Source organism: Pipistrellus kuhlii, unplaced genomic scaffold (assembly GCF_014108245.1).
Source record: "Pipistrellus kuhlii isolate mPipKuh1 unplaced genomic scaffold, mPipKuh1.p scaffold_m20_p_15, whole genome shotgun sequence".
In the NCBI taxonomy this organism is placed as follows: domain Eukaryota; kingdom Metazoa; phylum Chordata; class Mammalia; order Chiroptera; family Vespertilionidae; genus Pipistrellus; species Pipistrellus kuhlii.
Window position 1 is genome coordinate 28574767 of NW_023425460.1, and position 27552 is coordinate 28602318.

At 40.4% G+C, this 27552-nt stretch overlaps 1 protein-coding gene across 4 annotated transcripts in view; it reads left to right on the forward strand.

Annotated features, from left to right (window-relative positions):
* ENTPD1 (ectonucleoside triphosphate diphosphohydrolase 1) overlaps positions 1–27552 on the forward strand; it is a 99878-nt gene that overhangs the window by 44851 nt on the left and 27475 nt on the right. For 3 of the 4 annotated variants that reach the window (XM_036438679.2, XM_036438678.2, XM_036438677.2), the window contains exons 2-4: positions 8426–8553; positions 24585–24702; positions 26558–26708. In XM_036438679.2, the coding sequence (XP_036294572.1) occupies positions 8426–8553; positions 24585–24702; positions 26558–26708 (397 nt within the window). The remainder of the gene's footprint in view (positions 1–8425; positions 8554–24584; positions 24703–26557; positions 26709–27552) is intronic. The other variant, XM_036438680.2, reaches the window with a different exon arrangement.

Consider the following 27552-nt stretch of genomic DNA (forward strand, 5'->3'; position numbering starts at 1 on the left):
CAATATTTACATAACTGTAATGTTGGACAAGTTACTTTTCTGTGACTCAGTTTCCTCATTTGTAAAGTGACAATAACTACAATTATGACCTTATTTAGAAGCAATGTGTTTGCAAATGTAATTAAGGATCTTAAGATGAGTGCATTCTGGATTGAAGGTGGGCCCTGAATCCACTGAATGACTGCTGCCCTGCTAAGTCAAAGAGGAGGGAAAAGGCCATATACAAACAGAGGCAGAATTTAAAGTGTTGTAGCCACAAGTCAAGGAACCCCAGGAACCAGCAGGAGCTGGAACAGGCAAGAAAGAAATCTCCAGAACTTTTGACCCTGTTGACTCCTTGATTCTGGACTTGTGGCCTCCACATAGTGAGAGAATAAATTTCTGTTATTTTAAGTCACTAAGTTTGTGGTAATTTGTTGTGAGAGTCCTAGGAAATTGATATGAATGATGTAACACATTTATTTCATAGGAGTGTGGTGAGGGTTAAATCAGTTGCTATATTTCAAGTGCTAAGAGCAGAATCTGGAATACAGTGAAGGCTCTAAGTGTAGGCTGTTAAGTATTGTTAGCTCATTGAATCTTACCTAGCAACAGGTACTATTGTAGGGTACTATTCTGACTCCCATTTTTCACAGGAGAAAATGGAGGTTTAGAGAGACTGAATGAAGGTGAATTAGTCTGGTTTTGTTTAACTTGAGCCACCTCTCAAAAGTCTGTGGAGTTTGTCTTTCTGCTAAGGGATCCTGCTGACTATTGGCTTGGCAATCCTTCATGACGATGCTCTCTCTGCCAACATTCTTTAGTTCTGAGCTACAAAGACCAGAAGGAATAGAGAAGACCTCTCATGTGATGGTGTTTACTCCTCTTTGATGAGTCTTCCCAGCCCTGGTCTTGGCACAAGCTTCACTCCCACAGAGCCAGGCCCTCTCTGGCTGTGTGGTTGTCCCAGGACCTGACCTCACTGGGGTAGCCTCAGTACTTCCTCACAAGATGTGTGACCTAAAAGGCCACACCCTCCCTCTTCAAGGACTTCAAAGGCCCCCATGGTAGTGCTGAGTGTAGATTACACAAATTACTAGAAATAGGATCACGTTAGGTAACGGAAAGCCCTCACTGGAACCTACAAGGCTCTACAAAGCATGGCAACCTGGTACCCCCCCTCTCCCGACCATATCTTATTATTCTTCCTTTCATCACTCAGCCAGATTGGCCTCCTGGTCAGGCCTTGTCCCATTTCAGGGCCTTTGCACATGCATTTTTGGTTGTGTTAAATACCTTTAGTTGCCTAGAGGTATGCATGCATTCTCCTTATACTCAATATCACCATTTCAGAGGGGCCTTTTCTAATCTACCCTAACCATCCTCCTCACTCTTCTTTTTCTTTCCTTCCTTAGCAGTTATAATTATGTAATGCTAGAGATCCGATGCATGAAAATTCCTGTAAGAGTAGGCCTTCCTTCCCCCGGGCTGTTGGCACCGGCTTTCCTCTGGTACCTGGGACCCAGGCTTACCCCCCTGGCCGCCTGCAGGCCCCAGGGACCTGGCTAGCTTTCCCTCCAGGTGGGCCGCAGGCACCCGGGACCCTGGATGGCTTACCCTGGGCCAGCAGTAGTCCCTGGTGCCGGGCCCTGGCTTTGACAGGAAGGACATCCAGAATGACATCTGGAAGATGTCTGGTCTAATTAACATATTGCCCTTTTATTATTATTATGGATACTATAAATTTTATTTCTTTATCTTGTTCATTGTCTTTTCCTCCAAATTAGAATATACTTCCATGAGGATAGGGTCATTTGTTTTATTCACTGCTGTAGCTCATAGCCAAGGGCAGATCCATTCAATAAATAATTGTTGAATGACTAAAGAATGAGTGAAGCACAGCCCCTCCCCAACAATAGTACTCCCAAACTGAAATGGGTCAGCTCATTAAATATTCAGAACAACCGAGCTCTGAAGCATATGGAGGGAAACACAGCCTCCTACCGAACTTGAATTTGAAGGAGACAAGGAAAAACTCTTGGTAGGGAAAGAGGGGAATTGAATTCCAAGGGAAGGAAATCTCAGAAATTTCTCAGAAAAAGTCAGAATCCAAAATTTATTTATTCATTCAACTGGGAATACAGCAATAAATAAGCCAGGAGTGGGGGGCAAAGGGGGGAGTTCCTGCACTCAGAGAATTTACATTCTAGTGGTCATAATGTTAAGCATTATGATCTTAGGCACAAAAATCCGTTTATTGGAATGCTGAGATGGGAAGAGCTTAAATTTCATAAGGGCTGAGAGGTCCAAGTAGACCAGTGTGGCTTTCACCTGGCAGTAGGAAGCTACCGTGGATTTTGTTTTTTTATCAGAAAGTACTCTGACAATGCCAAAATCAGAAAGGCAAGGTAATTATAAAGGCTGGGAGACACCAGAAAGGGCTGTTGTAGAAGAGGTGGGGTGACTGGAACAGGGAGGTAGAGAGCGCCTAGAAGAAGGTGGGTCTAAGGCAGCTAGAATGAAGCACCTGAGAAAGGACCTTAAAACCCGAGTGTGAGAACGATTTGCCACCGAGAAGAGCTCTCTGATGGAGAGGAAGGGAGATGGCAGAGATGGTGAGGAGACTGACTCTGGGAATTGAGGGAATGACAAGGCCAGATTAGGACGAGTTCTCTGAGTCTGTTCCACCCCTGGGCTGTGTAAACATAGCATTACACTGTTTATTTGCCAGTGCTTGTCCATGTTTGCTGTTTCGTTCTCTATACAACAAGCCAAACTTAGTCCGGATATGACCTGTTAGAAATTGGAAACTATTTCAATCTAGTGAGTCACATTAAATCTGCTGAGCAAAATTTTGTTTTAACCTGAAATCTACATCTGCCAACACTTCAAATCTTTTTATTAATGGAGTAAAATTGTAAGACATTACATCTTTGATATCATGAAATTGATATGTTAGTATTTCTCTGAATAGCCAAATTTGACTAAGGACAAAATTAAATAATTCTGAGCTTCACTTTTATTGTTGTTGTTAATCCTCACCTGATATTTTTAACCATTGATTTTTTTTTCCAGAAGGAGTGGAAGGAAGGGTTAGGGGAAGAGAGAAACAACAGTGTAAAAGAGACAAATTGATTGGGTACATGCCGCAGGGCTGGGGATCGAATTTGCAACGGAGGTACATGCCCTGGACTGGGAATCAAACCTGAGACCCTTTGGTGCTCGGTCAACTCTCTAACCATTGAAAATGCCGGTCAGGGCCAATCTTTACTTTAGGATGTCATGATGACTGTTTCTGTAAGAATCAATAATTTTTTTGGGGGGGTGTGCCTCTGACATAACTAATTAGCTTGAAATCAGTCTGTCTCTTCTCAAAAAACTTGGGTTTCCTTCTGTTTTGTTTCTCTGTTAAATGAAGAGGAAATTTCTACCAGCTCTCTCACCTTAAACAGAAAAGCCTTCTCACTAATCACATGAAAGGGCGGAGGGGAGTAATAGTCTTAAGTTCTCCAGTATAATGGTACAACTCAAGGAAAACACAACACTTCGCCATTAGATATTTTTGGTAATAAGGTTTCTTGAAATTGTTGCCCATTGTACTAACTAGTATGATAAAAACCACATTTCTGGGATCACGGCAAAGGAAGGGATTTTCAGGGGAAGACAGTCATTGTGAATTTTCCACAACAGAATGGGACTGTAGCAGAGGTCTTGGGCATCTGAAAAGAGCTCTGAAGGTCTAAGAAGAGGGGGCAGTCACGGACGTGGTTCCATTTTCATGAGCACATCCTGGATGAGTCCACCTGGACCTCCATGTCTAGGACCACTTCCTAAGACTAGTTTGCTTCCTGCATGAATAAGGGTCTTTGAAAACTACCTGCCGTAGGCCATAAAAACAGTATTTTAATTACTCTTCTTTGGATAATTATCTAGTCAGTTACAAGAAAAACAAACTTAGCCATTACTTTTTTGTTGTTAAAAACTTTTGAAAATTGTATATGGAAAATTCTAAACTTTCTCTCTGATCAAAGTTCTTTTTCGTATCATTTTTTTTAATAAGAAGAATATGATGAAAGACTTAATATATTCTAACAATTTGGATATCATTGCAAAAGCTGGGCGAATGTGGAAAACTACACTTTTCAACTGCTCAGGGAAAATAATGAGTTAGTAAGTATGCTCAGTAGGAAAAGAAAGAAACAATTAGAGACACCTGGCTGCCTCCCTCAGGACATTTACAGTTGCTGCTCCATCTTCCTGAAAGTTCTTACTGCTCGTAGCTTGTGTTGAGTCATCATCCAGATCTCAGGGCAAATGTCACCTCCTCAGAGAGGCATTCCTGACCCTCATTCCTGACCCTCAATTGAGTCTCCCCACCCTAACTCTACTGCAAGTCACTGTACAACGTTTGTTGGTTTTAATTTCTTCTTAGCACTTATCAAGATCTGAAGTCACTTATTTATATCTTGCTACCCTAGTTTATCTATCTCCCCAACTAGATTGTGAACTCCAGAGTAGTGACCTTATTGGCCTTTTTTCACTGGATTCTAAGACTAGTGTCCTGATAGATGTGAAAGGAAAATGAGATAGCACAATTGTCAGACTTATGAAAACAAAAGAACTAAATAGGTAGACCGTTTTGAACAGCTTGAGGGAGAGTAAAGCCTTCTAAATTCCACTACAGTAGAAACACTGTTGCAATGTGCTGCCATTAGCTATTAGATTTGTAATTGTTCATCTATAGCATGTGCTTCTTATGAGCTATGTTTGTCAATACCACAACTTTGGGAATCCTAAGGTAGGTAGTACATAGGGGGCTCTTTTCCAGATTCTAGAGTGCTGGCATCAAACAGGACATTTCTGTCACACTAGGTGTATCAGGATGTTTTGGCTTCAAGGTATTAAAATCCTTATTCTGCCTGGCCACAGTGCCTCAATGGTTGAATGTGGACCTATGAACCAGGAGGTCACCATTCGATTCCCTGTCAGGGTACTTGCCTGGGTTGCAGGCTTGATCCCCAGTAGGGGGCATACAGGAAGAAACTGTTCAATGATTCTCTCTCATCATTGATGTTTCTATTTCTCTCTCCTCCCTTCCTCTCTGAAATCAATAAAAATCTATATATATAAAAGGCTAAGCGGCCCTCCAACTGGCTGACTGGCCAGTAGCTATGACACGCACTGACTACCAGGGGGAAGACACTCAACACAGGAGCTGCTGGGCTGCAGTGACTTGGCAGCTGTGGTTTCTTGGGAGATGCACCCCAAAACCAGAGAGGAAAACCACCCTCTCACAATCCGGGACCCTTCAGGGGATGTAGGAGAGCCAGTTTCAGCCTGATCCCTGCATGCCAGGCCGAGGGACCCCACCTGCCAGAGGGACCCTGTTCACTCTGCAGATGCCCAAGTGGCAGTGCAATACCCCAGGTGCGGCTGGCCAGGGAGGGACTGCGGAAGGTTGGCACCAGGGTGTGTCTGGCATGTCTTGCCCAGTGCCGCCCTGCCACCCATCTTCTATTTAATTTCCTTTTAATGTGCACGAATCTGTGCACTGGGGCACTAGTATTTAAACAAACAAATAACTAAATATCCTGATTATGAGTCCAAGCATGAGTTTTATGGAAGGACTGGATCAAAGTTGGTTGTTTTTGCAGCTCAATATGCCATCAAGGACTCAGTCTCTCCATCTATGTTCTGCCATCATTCCATGTTATCCCATCCAGGCAGGACAATGTTTGAGAATGAAGAGTGAATGCTTCCTTTCTTTCCCTAGACTTGCCCCAGTAGACTTCCTCTAGGGTCTCATGGGCCATTTGGGGGTATATATCCATTGTTGAAATAAGTCACTGGTGAGGGAATGAGATTATGAGGAACAATCAGGCTTGTTCCTGAACTGGGGGTTGTCTTCCTTTCTTTTTTTTAATCTTCATTTTATTAATCTTCCTTTCTTTTTTTTAATCTTCATTTTATTAATCTAGAATCTATTTGTTTTTCTTTTCTTTTTTATTTATATTTTATTTTTTAAAATACTTTTTATTGATTTCAGAGAAGGATAGGGAGAAAGAGATAGAAACATCAATGATGAGAGAAAATTGTTGATCAGCTGCCTCCTGCATGCCCCCTATGGGGAATCCAGCCTGCAACCTGGGCATGTGCCCTTGACCAGGATCGAACCTGGGATCCTTCAGTCCTCAGGGCTATGACCCTGGACCCTTCAGTCCTCAGGCCTATGCTCTATACATGATCCAAACTGGCTAGGCTGTATCCCTTTCCCATGGTGTGTGGGGATTACTTGGAATAGCCGGCATCTGTACAGTATTGAGGTTCTTTAGGGAGTGGAGAAGGTGAGAAGTGCTATATACTTCATCTATTGTTCCTTTGTTTGGAAGCAGTAGATAATGATGTTACTAAAACTTTCCCCCTAAATTTTATACTGTTTTATATGATGAGTAAGGACTGGTTCAAGATTCTAGAGGTTTATCTTGTGCACTAGTTGGTGGGATTGCAAATTTTGGCCACTATGGAAAATAGTATGGAGGTTCCTCAAACAATTAATTGATTTCAGAAAGGAAGGGAGAGGGAGGGAGAAACATCAATGACGAGAGAGAATCATTGATCAGCTAGCTGCCTCCTGCATGCCCCTATTGGGAGCCTGCAACTTGGGCCCTTAATCAGAATTGAACCTGGGACCCTTCAGTCCACAGGCCGATGTTCTATCCACTGAGCCAAACCAGCAAGGCCAGATCTCCTTAAACAATTAAAAATAAAACTACCTTATGACCCAGCAATTCCACTTCTGGGTACTTATTTGAAGAAATCCAAAACATTAATTTGAGAAGATATGTGCATGCTGATGTTCATTGCCGCATTAGTTAAATTGCCAAGATATGGAAGCAACTTAAGTGTCCATCAATAAATGATTGGATAAAGAAGAGGTGATACAAAAAAACAATGGCCATAAAAAGAATGAAATTTTACCATTTGTCACAAAATGTATGGATCTAAAAGATATTATGTTAAGTGAACAAGTCAGAGACAGACAAATACCATATGATTTCACTCATATGAGGAATCTAAAGAACAAAATAAATGAACAAACAAAACAGAAAGAGACTCATAAGACACAAAGAACAAACTGACAGTTGCCAGATGGGAGAGGATTGAGGGGCTGGGTGGAAAAGGTGAAGGAATTAAGAAGAACAAATAGGTACTTAGTTATAAAAGAGTCATGGGATGAAAGGACAGTATAGGGAATATAGTCAATAATATTGTAACGACTATGTATAGTGCCAGATGGGTTCTTGAAACATTGGGGGAATCACTTTGTAAATTATACAAATGTCTGACCACTATCTGTACACTTGAAACTAATGTAAAATAATATTTAATGTCAACTGTAATTAAAGATAAATATCCTAGAAGTTGATGCAGATTGGAGACCCATACAATTACAATCCTTTGGATTAAGTCCAAGCTTCTGCTCAGGAGCTTGAGGAGGAACACCTGTTTTAGTGTACTCATGCTGCTGACCAAGAGGGGAAGAGGAGGAGGCTTGGGGTCCAGTTTTTAGCTGTTTTAATCCCATGGCCTGTCCTTAGAGTAGTGCAGTCTATTCTGGAGGACCCATCTCATTTCCACTTGGGTCTTTATTACTTGATTCTAGCCTTCTTCCTCAAAGTCAAAGGAAAACAATTTGGAGATAGTTTGGGGATTTGAGGAGAGTGAGTTGTCAGAGTGGAAAGAATGGGGCAACCATTCCATTTCCTGTTCACCTGCGCTATATGCTGTTTATTCTGATCAAAGTAACTTTTGCCTTTTATATAATTCTCCTCAAGTTTTATTTTTCCAGGTCCCTCTACAAGGTGAGACTAAGAGCAGAATAGATAATAAGATAATGTGAATGAAGAAATAATCAAAACCCCACAGCCTCTACACTATCCCCAGTGAATAAATAAATATGGTTGAAATGCAAGGGGTGTGACAAGCCAGGAAATGTCATGGTGTTGAGAGACTTTTTTTTACATCTTAAAACACTTGGTGGTAGATTTTAAAAGTGAAGAGGGCTATCCTTGCTTTTTATTATTTGTTACTTGTACCCTGATAGACTTACATTATCTATTATACTAAATAAACTGCCAAATTGGGATTCTTCCCTCTCCTCATTCCATATCTGATTAGAGACCTAACTGCCCTTTTTCTTTATGACAGCCACTAACTTAGTCTTGGCCCTCATCACATTACAAAAAAAAAAAAAAAAAAAAAAAAAAAAAGCGCCTTTTGTTCTTGAGTTATTACCCAAATATTTTACAAGTGCCTCATAAATAAAGATCATTGTATCTATCTTTGATGTCTTAGGATAGCTAGCATTAGACCATACAGAAAGGGTAGGGAAATTGATGTTTGTTGATTTCTTTTTTGATATTTTTTGTTCTGTTTTTGGTTTTAGATTCTAGACTGAAGAAATTTTGTGCCAAAAATAAAGTTGTCATCCTTGGCTTCGTCTGTGTCATAGCTGTGATTGCTTTGATCGCTGTGGGGCTGACCCAGAACCAATCATTGCCACAAAATGTTAAGGTAACTCAAATCTGTGTGTGTGTGTGTGTGTGTGTGTGTGTGTGTGTGTGTGTGTGGAGGCCTGGGCAGAGTGAAAAAGGAAGTCATAACAAGTGAGAACATACAGGAGTTGAAGTTCTGGCATCTTCAGGAGTAAGTTACTACCTATTGGATTAGAGAAGTAAAATGGAAATGGATGCTCATTCTGGAAGAGGGAATGACTTAAAACAATTAACCGTGGGAAGATAACTGTCTTTATGATTGTTCAGCAAATTAAATAAATAATAGAAACAAAGGTTTTATCACCACATCCACATCTGTGTTATACTGTGCTGATATTCTACTATCTAGTGCTGTATCTACTTCTTACTCATTGTTTCATTGTGGATGTGTCACAACACTGTACTCATTGTTCTTCTTACTTATTAGTTAAGAAGGTTCTTTACTATTTTAGTGACAATCCTTACTTCCACATTGTCACCAAAATAATTGGAAAGCTTTGTATAAAGCACTTTGGAAGTCAAAGATTGTCGGGAACATTTGGTCTTCATCTTCAAAATATCAAAAAACAAATCAAAATCAATCAAAAAGCCCAAAGAAACAAGTATCAATTAGAGTAATTATAAATGAATTCTTGGATAGATAGATTTCTTGTGAAAATGTATCCACATCTGAAGAGCTAGTTAATATCATTAAAAATAATTAGGGTAATTAACCCTGTTGTAATTTATTTCTCCTTCCTTTCAAACTCATCAAAGTAAAATTTCAAAGACATAACTATCTCACAAATAACTTGTAATATGGCCAATATTTTATTTAATTCATTAATTAGAAAGCATGTGGTAAATTTAAACTTATGTTGTAAATATACCATTTTAATCTTTCACTGAAATTACAGTGAATAATCTACAAGGATATACCAGACTATCCCGCTATGCTAATGAGCACATATGTGCATGTGGGTGGTAACATATACATTAGTTAACTTAATCATAGAGGCCCTGGACTACATGTGCAGAAGTATGTTGGTGTGTTTTTTTTTTGTATTTTTGAAGATATTAAATTGTGAGCCTGGCATGTGGATGCATATGCCAGGCTGCTGAAACGTTTGCCACATACCCAAATCACTTGCTACACAGCAGAGGCCTGCATGTTACATTGGCATCTGTTTGCCATACAAATTCAACTGGGACTGGGCACAGCAGCTCCTTTGTCAGCACGGAAAGCTGATACTATCTCATTGGCAATGATCTCTTGCCTTTTAATGTTGTGTGATGTCGGTTCTTTTGGCAAAACTTCACTCACAGTTGAAGCCTCATGACATCTCAGTTCTGTTATTTGTTTACCAGTTCCAAAAGTACATGATTGCCTTCTTGGTTTGACCTTTTTACATATTCTTTATTACATCATTGGAGAGGGGGACCACCAAGGAGGCAAAGTCCATGACAGACTTGAGCTCTTTGTTCCTAATGAATACTTGTCTTGGATGACCTTCTCTCCTCAGTGGTCATCTTAAAGTCTGTTGTGACTCATGTTGTTGTGTTGGCCTGGCAAAATGGAATAAGGTCTTTGGCATTCTTTAAATAAAAGGTATAAATATTCGACAAGCTGACAATGGCATCTGTAGTGAATCTTTATAGCAATATCACTGGTTTATTTTGCTCAAAGATTATTTTATATATGCATTGGTTGAGGTTATACAGTAATTCTAATAAGGTTCCTGGCATATATTGAGGGCAAATATATTTAGGAACTTGTCTTTGGTGATTGCTTTAAGCTATGTATGCTGTTGAATTTAATAGTCTTAAGCCACATGCAGCTCTTTCAATCCAAGTTAATGAAAATCAAACCAAATAAAAAATTTTGTTCTTCCTTTGCATTTTTAGCCACATTTCTAGTGCTCAACAGCTTCATGTAGCTGGTGGCTAAAGAATGAACAACTCACACACAGAACATTCCCATCACTGCAGAAAGTTCCATTGGACATTGCTGCTTTAGAACACACTCTCTGATAGTTTCTCTGAAATCACTCAAAGCTAAGTTTGATGAAGAAGGTGAATGATAAAACATGTTTAAAATCTGAAATTTGGAATAATTATTGAGACTTTTTATGTGTTGGTTGTAAATTAATACCAAATATCATGAGCTACTAAACTGTTTTGAGCAGTTTTTTTTAAATAAATATATTTCCTTCCAAAAATGATGAGTTAAAAATAACACATTTAGATATTCCTGTCTGGTACATTTGTTTAGAGCACACGTGTCAAACACAAGGCCCTCAGGCCAAATCCTTGATAGCATGTGAGTTGGTTAACAGCACTGTTAAGGAAAAGATTGTTCCACTCATTTTAAATTCACATTTCTGGTTAACATTGTCAGTTTATGACTGTTCAGTAAACTATTCGGCCCGCGATTTAGGCTGGATTTTAGATTTTGGCCCCTTCTCTGATTGAGTTCGACACCCCTAGTTTAGAGAGTTAAAAACCTCGATCAACTGCCTCCCACACCCTCCCCCCCCCAACTGGGGATGTGCCCACAACCAAGGTACATGCCCTTGACTAGAATCGAACCTGGGACCCTTCAGACCACAGGGTCTAGTAGTAGACACTCTATCAATTGATAGAGTGTCAGGTATTGGGCTACAGAATTGGGAATCCAATATAGCTATGATTGAGTTTATCATCTGGGGAAGGAAACGCATTTAATAGATGACACAAATTATTAGTTACTATTGTGATGAGTGCCACCAAATGAAAGTTTTGAGGACCAAGAAAGTCTTCCTTGAAAAACAAATGACATTAACAATAATATCTGAAGTATGATTAGAATTAGCTGGATGTAAAGAGCATTCTAGGCAGAAGGAAAGCAAGTGCAAGAATCCCACAGCAGGAAATAGCTGGATACATTCGGGAAGTTGGTTGGAGAGAGCTATGTGAAGGGTCATGTGTTGGATAAAGATGGTGAGGGAGTTGGTGGTGGCAGGGCCTTGCAAGTCAGCTTAAGGTTTTTAGTTTTAATACTAAGCCAATGGGAAGTCAATAACATGATCAGATTTGTGTTTGAAAAGATCACTCTGGCTGCAGTGAATTAGGGGGAGGAGGGATAAAAGCAGATACAGGAGATTAGGTAAAAGGCTATTATACGGTAGTAGTTTGGGAAAAGGCGAAGGTTTTGAGTTACATTTTTGAAGAATTGTTTTTGAGGTATTGAATATGCAAGTGGAAATGTCAAAGAAGCAATTGAATATTAAGCTCTGGATCTCAGAGAGGAGACCCGCCTGCTCAATAGGAATATTATAAGTCAATTTTAATTTTTCTAGGATCCACATTTTTAAAAAGTAGAGAAGGTGAAACTTTAATACTGTGATAACTGGGACAGTGAACTGAGGTTTTTTCCCCAGGGTTGTGTCTCAGAACGCCAAAGAATGAGCTCCGAGGACCAGAAGATTTAAGCAAAAGTGTGGAAAATTTATTACCAGCAGATTCAGAGTCCCCGGAAGGGGAGGGGCCCAGTAATGGGCTGCCTGTGAAGCCTAGTGGTCCAGGGGTGTATGTTTGCCACCTGCTGCTCTATGTCTATCTGAGGCGTCACCTGCCTGACTCCCTCATTGTTCTTGCCCAGCATAGACCTGAACTTCCCCTGTTTCTAAGCATCAGTTCATCTTATGGTTGCCAACCCCACCTAGTTTCACATGCCTCCTGCTTTGAATCCAAAAACATTTTGTTATTCCTGCTTGGTGGGTTTCTGTGATTAGGCGTACTCAAACTGTTGTCTGCCCCTGCCTATGTTCTACCTGCCTTTGCTTTCCACTGGACCCCTGCCCTGCCTGCATGTCAAGCTGATTCCTTTCAACTGTATTTTATGTAACTCAATATATCCAAAATACAGGGGTGGGCAAGGTAGGTAAAAAACTGTGCCTAAGTGTGCTTGAGAATAGCAAGTAGATTAGAGCAATGTGTAAATAATGAAGGCTAGCAATTTGAGCACTTAATGAGATTGTACCTAAGTTCACTCTGCCATTGTGAAATTCTTTTGAGTTAATAAAACTATTGTAACAATCATAGCCTGCATGTCTTTTACCTACAAACAACTGTAAACCTACTTTTGCCCACCCTGGTATTATTATTTCAACATTCATCACAGTAAAGAATTAATGAGATATTTTATACTCTTTTTTTCCCCATACTCTCTTAAATTTCCCTGTGATTTTTCACTTATAGCACATCTCACTTCAGATGAGTCACACTTCAGGTACTCAACAGCCATGTGTGGCAAATGACTACCTTATTGGACAGCACAGATCTAGACAAAAGCTATGTCTCTGAGATCATTGATGCACAGAAGCCTTAGAAATGAATGAGATCATAGGAAGTGGGTAAAAGGAGAAAAAGAAGACGTCAAGGATCTAGTCCTGAGGAATTTTCTGGTTTAGAGGTTGAATAGTAAAGGAATACCTCCTAAACCACAGTGATAACATTGCCTTATATAGCGCTATGGCTATGCGGTTTGTGAATCATTTCTACACTCAGTTCGATTTCTTCTTCCCAGAAGCGCTGTGAAGAATGAAAGATTATCTTCATTTATATATATGAAATCAATAAAAATAAATATTTAAAAAAATAAATAAAAAGGAAAGAAAAAGAATAATGCTAAATAGATTAAAGATTATCCTCATTATATATATCCTCTTGCCTAACCTAGTATTGGTTCAGCTTTGCTGGGCAGGTGTGGCCTCATGCCTGGGTTACTTCTGGCAAAACACAAGAACTCTTTAATGTAGTGATGTGTTTACATGTCCAACTACTAAGCATACTGAGGACAAGGACTGTGTTTCATTTTCTTGTAGTGACCACTTTAAAAAACATAGGCCTTAAAGAAGAATCATTATCTGTATCAAAGTGTCCTCTGAGGGAGTGCTTTTGTCCTGGTGAACCTGGGTGGGAGGCAGCTTTGAGGTCTACTTGGCTCACCACTTCCTTAAGTGCCTGCTCATCACTGAACCCTGGCAGTTAGTGAGTGCCAGGCACTCCTTTTAGCACTAATAGTCCATACTCTGGCAACACAGAGCCCCACAGGGTTCTCTCAAGGGCATCAGGCTGACCCAATACCAAGCCACAGGCCTTCACTAAAAGCTGCTCATGTCTATGGAATGCTGGCTCAGGGAACAGATGGCTTTGATCTCAGTCCCAGATCTGCTGCTTTCTAGCTTGAGACTTTGGCAAGTACATTCCTCTCTCTATACCTCAGTTTCCTGTGTGTAAAACAGATTCAGCACCCACTTTGAGAAGGGCTGTGAGGAATGGTACCAGTGACTCACTTATCAGAGTGCCCAGCACTTCCGAAGCCTTTAGTGGAGAGTAGCTATAACACTGCTCAGAGGGAGATGAGTTCTAGGCAAGGCCCTTAACTCTGAGTATGTTATGGTCACTGAGCCAGCATCTCCAGAATGATCAACTGCTGCTATTGTGTAGGGGCCTGACCCCACGCATCCATCTTTTTTTTTTTTTTTTTTTTTTTACAAGGAATTAAAGTACTGTTATTTTGGTTGTTGTTGCTAATGCTCACCCAAGGATATTTTTCCATTGATATTTTTTTAAAGAGAGAGTAAAAGGGGTGGGAGGAATGGAAAGAGGGAGGGAAGGAATGAGGGGAGAGAGAGAGAGAGAGAGAGAGAGAGAGAGAGAGAGAGAGAGAGAGAGAAACATTAATATGAGAGACATTGCAACTGAGTGCCCTTAACTGGATTTAAACTCATGAACCTTCAATCTGAGGGCCAATGCTCTATCCACTGAGCCAAACCAGGTAGGGCTAAAGTACTATTCTTAATGAGCATTTGTGATTTTATCTTTTTTGGGAATTTTGGAAGGATTTGCTCTAATTTTCAATCTCAAATACTCTTAAAGAATATCTATATTATTTTTGCTCCCCTGGATTTAAAAAAATACATTTTATTGATTTTTTTACAAAGAGGAAGGGAGAGGGAAAGAGACTTAGAAACATCGATGAGAGCCGAAACCGGTTTGGCTCAATGGATAGAGCGTCAGCTTGGGGACTGAAGGGTCTCGGGTTCGATTCCGGTCAAAAGCATGTACCTTGGTTGCGGGCATATCCCCAGTAGGGGGTGTGCAAGAGGCGGCTGATCGATGACTCTCTCTCATCGATGTTTCTAACTCTCTATTTCTCTCCCTTCCTCTCTATACAAAATCAATAAAATATATTAAAAAAAGAAAAAAGAAAAAAAAAAAAAAAGAAACATCGATGAGAGAAACAGCAACCAGCTGCTTCCTGCACACTCCCTACAGGGTATGTGCTTGCAACCAAAGTACATGCCTTTGACTAGAATCAAACCTGGGACCCTTGAGTCCACAGGCCAACACTCTATCCACTGAGCCAAACTGGTTAGGGCAACTCCCCTAGATTTTAATGTCTCATTTGAAAAACAACACCTGGAGATGGGTAGTGGTTTCCCAACAATATGAATGTACTTAATACCACAGAAGTACATATTTGTATACTTAACATGGCAAATTTTATGGTCTGTGTATTTTACTACTATTAAAAACAAATTTTAAAAAGCCCTGGCTGGGTGGTTCAATTGATTGGAGTATCATTCTGTACTCCAAAAGATGGTGGGTTGGATTTCCAGTCCAAGCATCTGCCTAGGTTGTGGTTCGTATGGGAGGCTATAGATCTATGTTTCTCTCTCACATCAGTGTTTTTCTCTCTCTCTCCCTCTCTCTCAATTATAAAAACATATTCTCGAGTGAAGATAAAAAAAGAAAAATAAAGAAAAATAAAAACAATAAAATTGTAATTTGTATAGAAGATCTAGTACCGTTAGTTCCAGTTAAAGAAAAAAGAAAGGAAGGAAATGGTTTGCAATTGTTTATAGTCCTTGCCAACATTGCTGTAGCTAATGGAGACCTGATTTGTTTATAGATTAATAGAGTCACATTCAAAAGGATAAGCTTTGTTTATTCAAAAAGACTCACTGAGACAGACTGATGAGGTTTCTGAAATAACTGTTATAGCTACAGAAACTTCAGAAGAACCAATTATGTCTGAAGGGACCAAGACAAGTGATCACATTGTTGTCTGTGTTACCTGGCTTATGTTTTTCTTTTCTTTTTTTAGTCTTCACCCAAGGATATCTTTAAATGATGAGAGAGAGAGAGAGAGAGAGAGAGAGAGAGAGAGAGAGAGAGAGAGAGAGAGAGAGAGAGAGACAGAGAGAGAAAGAGAGAGAGAGAGACAGAGAGAGACAGAGAGAGAGAAAGAGAGGGAGAGAGAGAAAGAGAGAGAGAGAGAGAGAGAGAGAGAGAGAGAGAGAGAGAGACAGACAGACAGACAGACATCTAGATGAAAGAGAAACATGGACTGGTTGTTTCTCCTATGCACACCAGTTGGGGATCAAATCCTCAACCTAAGTACATACCCTGACCGAGAATTGAACCCAAAACCTTTCTGATGAATGGGACATTGCTTCAACCAACTGAGCCACTTGGCAAGGGTTGACTTATGGGATTTTTGGGGGGAGTGGTGGTGGTGGTGGAACTCAATGCTAATGGCCCTATTTTTTGTTAGACTGAATTAACTTCTTTTAGGACTGAAGAAGTTTAGGAGCCATATAGTTATAACCCCTCTCAATCATTAATTTAATTCAACACTTGTCTGTTGAATTCCTTCTCTGTGCCCCACATATAGTAGAATATACTATGGTAGATGCTGTATATGCCATGGTAAGTAAAACAGACCTGTCTTAATGTAGCTTTCCATCCAGCAGGGAAGACAACATGAATCTAATAGCCACATAAATATGTGAGTACACATTGTGGTAAGTTCTGTCTTTAGAGGAAAACTACAGGCACTCTGAGACATGGAGAAGGAGGGTAGAATCTAATCCGAGAGGGTCTGGCTTTCTGGGCAAAGGCTCTGGAAGAGAAGTCACATAGCTCATGTGGAACTGAGAGCAGGCCAGTGATAGGAAGAGTGTTTTGTGAATGAGCAGACTCAGAGGAGAGGATTAACTATCCCACTTCTGAAAAGCCAGGAATAGAAGTAGGTCCTCTGGTGCTCCAGTTTTCTCTTTTTCTCTTCCCACATCTAGGGAGACGTACCCAGAAGCCTGTGCCTATGACATTTGCACAGGCAGTTATTTCCATCCTGAGGAGGGGGGTCTGCCCCACCGCCACACAGCCTCCATTCTCTGTGAGCTCAGGGTCTGCTGTCATCCACCTCTCTAGGTCTTCCCCAAGGCCCCTACATTGGTATCTCCATGAACCAAATAAAGTCTTTTAGACTCTTTCCCCCTAGACCACTGCTTCTATTCACTCAACAGGGCTTGTGAAGATCAGTTATGATGGCTAAAATTATGTGCCTGATCAAAACCTAGTTTAGAATAAAGTTGTCTGCATAGTAAGACTTTAACACTAAAGACTGCAACACTAAAAAAATCACCATGCATTTTCAAATGCCTGGAAGGAAATAAATAAAAATAGCAACGATGTCTAGTTGATGGGACCTTAAATGTCTTTTTCCTCTTCACTTCATTTTCTAGATGCTATTTGATATACTTTTATATCTTAAAATAGAAATGATATTGAAGTAATAATATTAAGGAAATGTCAGATTTCTTCCTTACTATTTAAAGTCTTGATTTTTCTTTAATTGAAGGAAATATGAGCTATAGAGAAACCCTGGGCAAGGCACGGCATTTCTCAAAGCATTTCTGTAGGGGAAAGATTATCTTGGAGAAAGAATTCTGCATCACTGAGTCTGGGCGATGATGGGTCAACAAGGGTAAGCAGGCTTCTCCACTGTCAGACTTCTTTGAAGTATCACTACCTCTCCAGTTTGTGAGCCCAGGAAGGGGAAAGAGCAGGCAGCATTTCCTAAACTTCTGGGAAGGTATTTGTCCAGATCCTTGCAGGCTCAGTGTTCCCTGGGACATGTACTGGAAAATGCTGTAGTGGTGAAAGGACAAAATACGGTGGCTATGTGGGTCTGTTAAGGCATTAATGGTCAGTATCTGTTAGGCAAGTCCTTGCATAGCTCTGGACACAGTTTCTTGTCTATAAAATAAGATTAGATGGAACGAACATATAGCTCTTAAATGGACCAAGTGTGAAAAATGAGTGGCTATGCTGATAGTTTTGTAACAATCAGAGGCAAAGTTCTGAAATGTTTAAACTGAGAATTGTCAATCAAGCGTTATCAACCCCACAAGCAGCAAACAATGTCAGTTTTTCATTCTGCAAACCATGTTGGAAAACAAAAATATTTGGTACAAGTTTAGCAGGTTAGCATTCCAGTCTGTTGTAGATACAAAGTAAAATGTCCTTAATTCCTGCATTGAAAAGTATGCTCTACCCTCTTCTCAAACACTTGCCCAACGAAAAGGAGTAAAAGCTTTCATTTCTCAACCACCCGCACTGTGTAAGGTCTTGGAGAAACAACCCGATAGAAGCAGGCTGGTTCCTTTGTTCTACTGGAAGAGTGACTTTCATGCCAACAAAGTCAGACAGAATGTCCTGATTCCAGATAAAGGCTGCTTGCTGCTGCTGCCTTGCTAACTTTTATCATATGCTGTTGTGGTCGGAACATTTTCTGGCAGGAAGAACTCAAGGACCCTGCTGCGGAATAAACTAATTTTGTCCTGAGTAACCCCTGGCCCTCTTTCTCCACCCCAGGAGGTTTCTCACGGATCTGAAGGCCCCAGGCAAATCAGTCAGACCCCTCTCAGCCCACAAAGGCCAATTCTTGGTTTCTTCTCACTGCAAGCCTCGCTGCAGAGGAGCCTATCCAGCTTGCTTCCTTGCCATATCCCAAGCAAGAACTACATAGGTAGGCTCTTTCTTTATAAGGGCATAATGCTAATTATCACAGGGAACCCTCCACTATGTGGAATAAGATAGAGAGCACTATGGAGGTCATGGTGGTCAAGGATCCTCACACTCGTGGATTATATAATACCCCCAGGTTTGGGGTTAAATAGAGTAAAACTTGACACCTCAATAGACTCTATTATTAGCTATTCCCAATAGTCTAGGGAGGCCTCTTGAGTCCTCATTATTGTCTTTTTTTTTTCTCCCTGTAAGTTCTTAGGTTCTTAGCGTGCGCTCGTGTGTGTGTGTGTGTGTGTGTGTGTGTGTGTGTGTGTGAGTGTAATATACTAGAGGCCAGTGTATGAAACTTGTGGTGCACTGGGCAGGGGGTGGGGGTGGGGAGGGCATCCCTCAGCCCAGCCTGTACCCTCTCCAATCTGGGACTCCTCAGGGGATGTTGACTGCTGGTTTAGGCCTGATCCCACAAACCAGCAGTCAGACATCCCTCTCACAATCCAGAAATGCTGGATCCTAATCACTTGCCTGCCTGCCTGGCTACCTGGTTGCCCCTAACTGCTCCCCTGCCAGCCTGATTAACACCTAACTGCTCCTCTGCTGGCCCGATCATGCCCAACTGCCCTCCCCTGCCAGTCTGATCATCCCCAACTGCCCTCTCCTGCAGGCTGTCCCCCCCAACTGCCCTTCCCTGCAAGCCTAGTCTCCCTCACCTGCCCTCACCTGCTAGACATCTTATGACAATGTGGGGGTGACCATCTTGTGATGACATGGGGGTAACCATCTTGTGGTGGCCATTTTGTGATGACATGGGGCGACCATCTTGTGATGTGAGGGTGTGAGGGTCAATTTGCATATTACCTATTATATAGGATATACATCTATAAACTACTGAATTAAGCTTCCTTTTTTTTTTTGTCACCTGGATACCTCAGAGATTTGGAGTTAATTGGCAAGCACAAGGAAATATGTACTTATATAAAACAAAAATTGCCAACCTTAATATTTAAAGAACTTCCTATGAAAGCCATTTATATATTTATAAACTTGAAAGAATGACATCCAACACATGAAATTTGAAAGAGAAAGGGAAATTGAGATACTACAAGGTAGTTTGCAACTGTCATAATACCATTCTCAGCATGACTTTTTTTTTAAATGTTTTATTTTTATTTTTTTATTTTTTTAAACATTTATTTATTTATTTTTACATATTTTATTGATTTTTCCCCCCCTCCTTCCCTCCCACACATCCCCTCCCTCCCCAGAGTTTTATGTCCATTGGTTGTACTTATATGAATGGATACAAGTCCTTCAGTTGATCTATTATCTCCCCCAGATCCTCCTCCCCTCCCCGCTGAAATTTGACAATCTGCTTGTTGCTTTACTGTCTCTGTATCTATCTTTTGGTTCATCAGTTTATAATGATCTTTATTATCCACAAATGAGTGAGGTCATGTGGTGTTTCTCTTTCATTGATTGGCTTATTTCACTCAGCATGATGTTCTCCAATTCCATCCAGGTTGCTGCAAATGATGAGAATTCCTTCTTTTTTATGGCAGCATAGTATTCCATTGTGTAGATGTACCATAGTTTTTTGATCCAATCATCTGCTGATGGGCACCTAGGCAGTTTCCAAATTCTGGCTATTGTAGATTGTGCTGCTATGAACATAGGGGTGCATATATCCTTTCTGATTGATGTTTCTAGTTTCTTGGGATATATTCCTAGGAGTGGGATTACTGGATCAAATGGGAGTTCCATTTTCAGTTTTTTGAGGAAATTCCACACTGTTCTCCACAGTGGTTGCACCAGTCTGCATTCCCACCAGCAGTGCACGAGGGTTCCTTTTTCTCCGCAACCTCGCCAACACTTGTCGTTTGTTGATTTGTTGATGTTGGCCATTCTGACAGGTGTGAGATGGTACCGCATTGTTGTTTTGATTTGCATCTCTCGGATAATTAGTGACTTTGAGTATGTTTTCATGTGCCTTTTGGCCTTCCTTATGTCTTCTTTTGAAAATATTCTATTTAGGTCCATTGCCCATTTCTTAATTGGATCATTCACCTTCCTTTTATTTAGTTGTATCAGCTGTCTGTAGATGTTGGAGATTAAACCTTTATCAGTGGTGTTATTTGCAAATATGTTCTCCCACACTGTGGGCTTTCTTGTTGTTTTGTTGATGGTTTCTTTTGCTGTAAAAAAGCTTTTTATTTTGATGTAGTCCCATTTGTTTATTTTCTCTTTAGCTTCCATTGCCCTAGGGGTAGTATCAGTGAAGAAGTTCTTTTGGCATACGTCTGAGATTTTGCAGCCTGTGGATGCTTCTAATATTTTTATGGTTTCCCGTCTGATGTTTAAGTCCTGCATCCATTTTGAGTTTATTTTTGTGTATGGTGTAAGTTGGTGATCTCGTTTCATTCTTTTGCATGTGTCTGCCCAATTTTCCCAACACCATTTATTGAAGAAACTGTCTTGACTCCATTGTATATTCGTGCCTCCTTTGTCAAATATTAATTGAGCATAGTGATTTGGGTTGATATCTGGGTTCTCAATTCTATTCCATTGATCTATATGTCTGTTCTTGTGCCAGTACCAGGCTGTTTTGAGAACAGTGGCTTTGTAATACAGTTTGAAGTCTGGTATTGAGATCCCTCCTACTTTACCCTTCTTTCTCAAGATTGCTGTGGCTATTCGGGGTCTTTTATTGTTCCAAATGAACTTTTGGAGAGTTCATTCTAGGTCAGTGAAATATGCCGTTGGTATTTTAATGGGGAGTGCATTGAACCTATAGATTGCTTTAGGAAGTATGGACATTTTGATGATGTTGATTCTACCAATCCATGAACATGGTACATTCTTCCATCTCCTTACATCTTCCTCTATCTCTTTTTTCAGTGTCGTGTAGTTTTCTGCATATAGGTCCTTTACTTCCTTAGTTAAATTTATTCGTAGGTATCTTAATATTTTTGGTGCGATGGTAAATGGAATTGCTTTTTTAGTCTCTGTTTCTGTAGTTTCACTGTTGGTGTATAGAAATGCCATGGATTTCTTGGCATTAATTTTGTATCCTGCTACATTGCCAAATTCACTTATTAAGTCAATTAGTTTTTTAATGGAGTCTTTTGGGTTTTTTATGTACAATATCATGTCATCTGCAAATAAGGATAACTTTACTTCTTCTTTTCCAATTTGGATGCCTTTTATTTCCTCCTCTTGTCTAATTGCAATGGCTAGTACTTCTAGTACTATGTCAAACAGGAGTGGCGAGAGTGGGCATCCCTGTCTTGTTCCTGTTCTTAGAGGGAATGGTTTTAGTTTTTGCCCATTGAGTATAATGTTGGCTGTGGGTTTATCATATATGGCTTTTATTATGTTGAGGTATGATCCTTGTACTCCCACCTTGTTAAGAGTTTTTATCAGGAAAGGGTGTTGGATTTTATCAAATGCTTTTTCTGCATCAATTGATATGATTATATGATTTTTATCTTTCAATTTGTTTATGTGATGTATCACATTTATTGATTTGCAGATATTGTACCATCCTTGCATTCCTGGAATAAATCCTACTTGGTCATGGTGCATGATCTTTCTGATGTTCTTCTGGAGTCGATTTGCTAGAATTTTGTTGAGGATTTTGGCATCTATGTTCATGAGGGATATTGGCCTGTAATTCTCTTTCATTGAGTTGTCTTTATCTGGTTTTGGTATTAGGGTGATGCTGGCTTCATAGAAGGAGTTTGGAAGTGTTCCTTCCTCTTGGATTTTTTGGAATAGTCTGAGGAGGATAGGTTTTAGTTCTTCCTTGAATGTTTGGTAAAACTCTCCTGTGAAGCCATCTGGCCCTGGGCTTTTGTTTGCTGGAAGCTTTTTGATGACTGTTTCAATTTCTTCCCAAGACACTGGTCTATTGAGATTTTTAGATTCTTCCTGATTGAGTTTTGGAAGTTTGTATTTTTCTAGGAATATGTCTATTTCCTCCAGGTTGTTCAGTTTGTTGGCATAGAGTTGTTCGTAGTATTTTGTAACAATCTGTTGTATTTCGGTGGGGTCTGTTGTTATTTCACCTCTTTCATTTCTGATTTTGTTTATTTGGGTCCTCTCTCTTTGTTTCTTGGTTAGCCTGGCTAGAGGTCCATCTATCTTGTTTATTCTTTCAAAGAACCAGCTCTTGGTTTTGTTGATCTTATGTATTGTTTTTTTTGTCTCTATGTCGTTTATCTGTGCTCTGATTTTTGTTATTTCCTTCCTTCTGCTTACACTGGGCTTTTCTTGTTGCTCCTTTTCTAACTCTTTGAGTTGTAGAGTTAGATCATCTGTTACCCTTTTTTCTAGTTTTTACCATTCTCAGCATGACTTTTACTTAGGACTCCATAGAATTAATGTTACCAGAAAAAAAGGGACCAAAGAGGGTTTGCCTCGGGCCAGCCAGTAGTGTGTGGATTCTTGACTTCATGCAGGAAAGATTTCACAACACAAATCCAGATGAATTTTAGAGGACATTTATTAAAGTTGGGGAAAGTGAGACAAGGAAAGACTTGGGAGAGAAGAAGCAACAGGAGAGTCTAGGTGGGGCTGCTTTGGCTCCTAAAAAGGTTATGGGAAAGAAGTGAGCCAAGGCGGGGCTGCTGTCAGCTCACTGGAGAGACAGAGAAAAGGGGGCCTTGTAGATAGTTAGGGGGTTAGCCCCAGATGAGCTACTGATACCCCATTGTTCCCCTGGTTGTAAGTTTCATGGGAACTCTTAGAGTTTAGGAGAGGGAAGGTGTGGGTGTATTCCTGGGAGGGAGAATACCTAGGGGGACCATCACACTTGGAGGTCCACAACTGAAAGGAGCAGCGTGTGATGAGAGTAGTTGACTCACACTTCAGAAGCATGTCCTCTGTTTCTCTCCCCATTTATTTTCCTCTCCAGTATAGAGATAAGTGAAAAGTACACATGCCCCTCACAAGCCTGTGGCAGACATTATTATTCAGTGATGGCATTTATTTTCCCCTGACTAATCAGGGATGTAATCAAAGGTGAATATTAATTGATCAAAATGGGCATTCTTCAGTCTACTCCTGGGTGAACATCCCAGAGAAATGAGAGGTCATGTACACAAAATGAAATGTACAAGAATGTTCCTGGCAGGTTTATTTCCAATAGTCCTAACCTGGAAACAACCCAAATGTCTATGAACAGTAGAGTGCAGGAAAATACAATATATAAAATACTCTATGGAAATGAAAAGGGACAAACTACTGATATAGTTTGAATGCATCTGAGAGAGACAGTGTAGTGTAAACAGGCAGAAAGGAGGCACACTATGTCTTCCATTTACTGCAGCTCAGAAAACAGGCAAAACTCATCCATGGTGACAAAAGTCAAGACAGTGGTCACCCATGAGGGAAACTGACTGAGAGGGGCACCTTGGTGCTGATTTACATAGATGTGCACATACAAAAATTCATTGGTTTGCTCAGCTAAGATTTGCATACTTTGCTATAAAAGTTCTATTTCATAAAAGTTCTTAAAAGGGGCACCAATCCGAAAACTACTGTCCAGCCCTTATTCCTATATTTCTCTGAAAAAGGAGCATAAGTGTTTTTTTTTTTTTTGTTTGTTTGTTTTTTTTTGTTTTTTTTACTGTGATTCCAATCCAATTCCAATTTCTGGATATATTTGTAATAAAAAGTAAGCAAATGTAGTATTTTCCATGTCTCTCTTCCAAAGCCCAGACCACGTACCAGACCAATTAAATTCCATATTTGGGCTGTGGAACACAGGTAGCACTGGTCTTTGAAGCTCTTTAGGTGATTCTAATAATTTTGCTATGCATACAAGTTTGGGAACTATTAAACCAATGGCTTTCTATTCCCTGTATACTGTCTCACCACTTCAGCATATGGTTTGGAATCTTGGCTGTTCATGAAAACTGCCCCAGAAACTTCCAAACAATACTAATGTTCAGGCTCAGCCCTAGGTAAGTCGTGATGACCACTGTGCTGAGGTGACTGGAGTTCTGGTAGATCTTGTGACCAGGACAATTCCAGGCAACACACCCCACTCCGTGTTCCTCTTGAATTAAAATACTTTCTCCTCATGTTTTTGAAAATTCCTGTCTTGGTCATTTTTTGTTTGTTTTTGTTTTTGTTTTTGTTTCTGTTGCAAGCTGAATGTGGAGAAGAATAATGTAATGCTAATAAGTTCTTGGTTTGTTTTGCCCTCAGTATGGGATTGTGCTGGATGGAGGCTCTTCGCACACGACTTTGTACATCTATATGTGGCCGGCAGAAAAGGAGAATGACACAGGGGTGGTGACTCAGCTAGGAGAGTGCTTGGTACAAGGTAAGATGAAGAAAAAGGGGAGGGGGGCCCACGAGACACGAGATGCATGTGGCAAGTGGAACACTTGAAGAAAAGTAAGTCCAGTGAAGAGTACAGCGGAGCTACTGCTGTTATGCCATTGTCATTAACATAATACTGAAATCAGCCCTAAGGACTGAGCCCTTGATGCATAAACAGACTTAATAAATAAATAACTGAGTAAAGACAAGTACCACATGATCTCACTCATATGTGGAATAAAATAAGCTGATGAACAAAATAGGTCCAGAGACATAGAAGCATAGAACTGCGGATCTCAGAGGGAGAGGGGAGGGAAGGTGAGTGGGTGGGAAGAGATCAACTAAAGAACTGGTATGCAAGCAAAGAACTTGTAGATACAGACAGTAGGGTGGTGAAGACCTGGGGCAGGAGTGGGGGGTAGGGGTGGCTAGAAGGGTTCAATGGGGAAGGGGAGGGGGGGAAGAAGACACATGTAATACTTTCAACAAAAAAGATTTAATTAAGAAAATAACTGTGCAATAGTCCCTCCCATCAATAAGATGCCATGCACCAATATAAATACTAAAAGTATTATTTCATCTTCATGATCTCCCTGTGAAGCATGTATTTTTATCCTCATTTTTAAAACAAGGGCACTGAGGTTGTGCAATACTGTGCCAAGTGTTTAAGGTTGCTTGAGCTAGTAAGTGATGGAACTGGGATTCAAATGGAGATTCTACCACCTAAAAAACCCATGTCTTAACCAGTGGTTCTCAAATTTGAACCACCTGTAGGGTTTGTTAAAGCACAGAAGCTGGGTCCCACCTATTCTTGAAGGCCAGACTTTTTGAATTAAAACAATAGATGATAATTTGGAGCTGATTTTCTGATGATGGCTAAGTAACGGGCTTTTTATAAACCTGAAAATTAGATATGGATAACATATCTGGATATTTATCATTAAACAAAATCTTAAAATCACTATAAAGCACTGACAGGGTGCATGCTATCTTAAAGTGAACTGAAATTGCTCACTTCAAAAAGCTTACAGAATCTTGGCTTTCATCCTCTCCATAGTACAATTAGTTTTGCCCTACAACTGAAAAAACAGTATTTCTAGGGAGGCATGGAATCAGAGTGGAAAAATCACTAAGGAAACATGGATGCTATTCCTGTTTATTCTAATTAGATTCCGTAGCTAATTAGTAGCAGTTCCTATCTTTTCAGTGAAAGCCAATGTGCCTGGTGCTTATTTTTAATTTTTGTTTTATATGTCATTATTATCCCTTTAGATCTTCTAGAATTAGTGTTGTTAATTACAATGTCGTGGAAGAAACTTGATAAAATGGCTACATAAAATAACTATAAGATTCCCATTAGAATCTGAACCTGTTAGGAAGGTTATGTAATTAAATGTGAAAGTTGCGCCATCCAGTGGCAAAATTATTGAACAGCAGACAGACCCAGCGCGAGGTTGGTTCAGTGAGTTACCTTCTAAGTAGAGCAATATCACATCAAGAAATTGTCTTACCGAAGCCGGTTTGGCTCAGTGGTAGAGCGTCGGTCTGCGGACTGAAGGGTCCCGGGTTCGATTCCGGTCAGGGGCATGTACATTGGTTGCGGGCACATCCCCGGTAGGGGGTGTGCAAGAGGCAGCTGATCGATGACTCTCATCGATGTTTCTAACTCTCTAACTCTCTCCCTTCCTCTCTGTACAAAATCAATAAAACATATTTAAAAAAAAAAAGAAGAAAAAAAAGAAAGAAATTGTCTTATTGAATTTAATCAGAAAACACCAGTATTTTGCTATAATACTGTCAAGGTATGTTCTATACTTAAAAAATATATTATTATCTGCTTCTACATCTTTTCCTAGGTCCTGGAATCTCAAAATTTGCTCATAAAACACACGAGTTAAAAACTTATCTGAATGCCTGCATGCAAAAAGCCAAGGAAATAATTCCAGTCGTCCAGTACACACAGACACCTGTTTACCTGGGAGCTACGGCAGGCATGCGGTTGCTCAGGTATGGCAATACATAGGGACCAAGAGCAGCTGGGAATTAGGTTTGGCAGTGCAAGGAGCCTCTGAAGTTATGGGAGAGGGCCACATTTCCCTAATGTCCAAAATTCTAAATATCCTGACTCTCAGTGAGTGGATAAAACCTCCAAATTTTTAATATGTGTAACCTTAGGAGTTTAAGTACATTTAAAAAAAATCCTTCTTGCCCTTCCCTTCACCCCCCCCCCCCCAGGAAATTCAAGGGGGTAAGGACACAGAGAAAAATACTGAGCCTATATATACTCTGAGATTGGGGCTACAGATTTAGCCATTCAATCCCTGGGAGGGGGAAGACCAAGAGAGTTGCAGGTGTCCCAAGACACAAATAATCACAACTAGCACATCTTTATGTATTGGTGTGCATTATTTGTTCATTTATTCATTAATGCAGCATATATTGACTGCCTACTAGGTCCCAGGATATGGAATTAGGGGACTTCAGCCCTTCAGGAGATCAGAGTTTCAATACAGGGTGATCAGTTTTTTAATAGAAGGCTCCTCAAAGCTGCTACAGGAGCACACTTCACCCTGCCCAGAATGGGAGCGGGGCAGGAAGATTTATCAGAGGAGGGGACATGTGAGCTGAATCTTGAAGGATAAGTTGGAGGGTGGGGTAAGGGAACCACAGACAGAGCAGACATCATGTATTCCTTAATCTATGCTCATTTGGCACCTATTATGTGGCATGCACAGTTCTGGGGATTCGGTGAAGAGGAAAGAATCCTTGCCTTCCTAGAGCCTGTATATTAATAGATATGCAAAGGCAGGCATATATGAGAGACCAGGACATGTTCCAAAGACTATAAAGA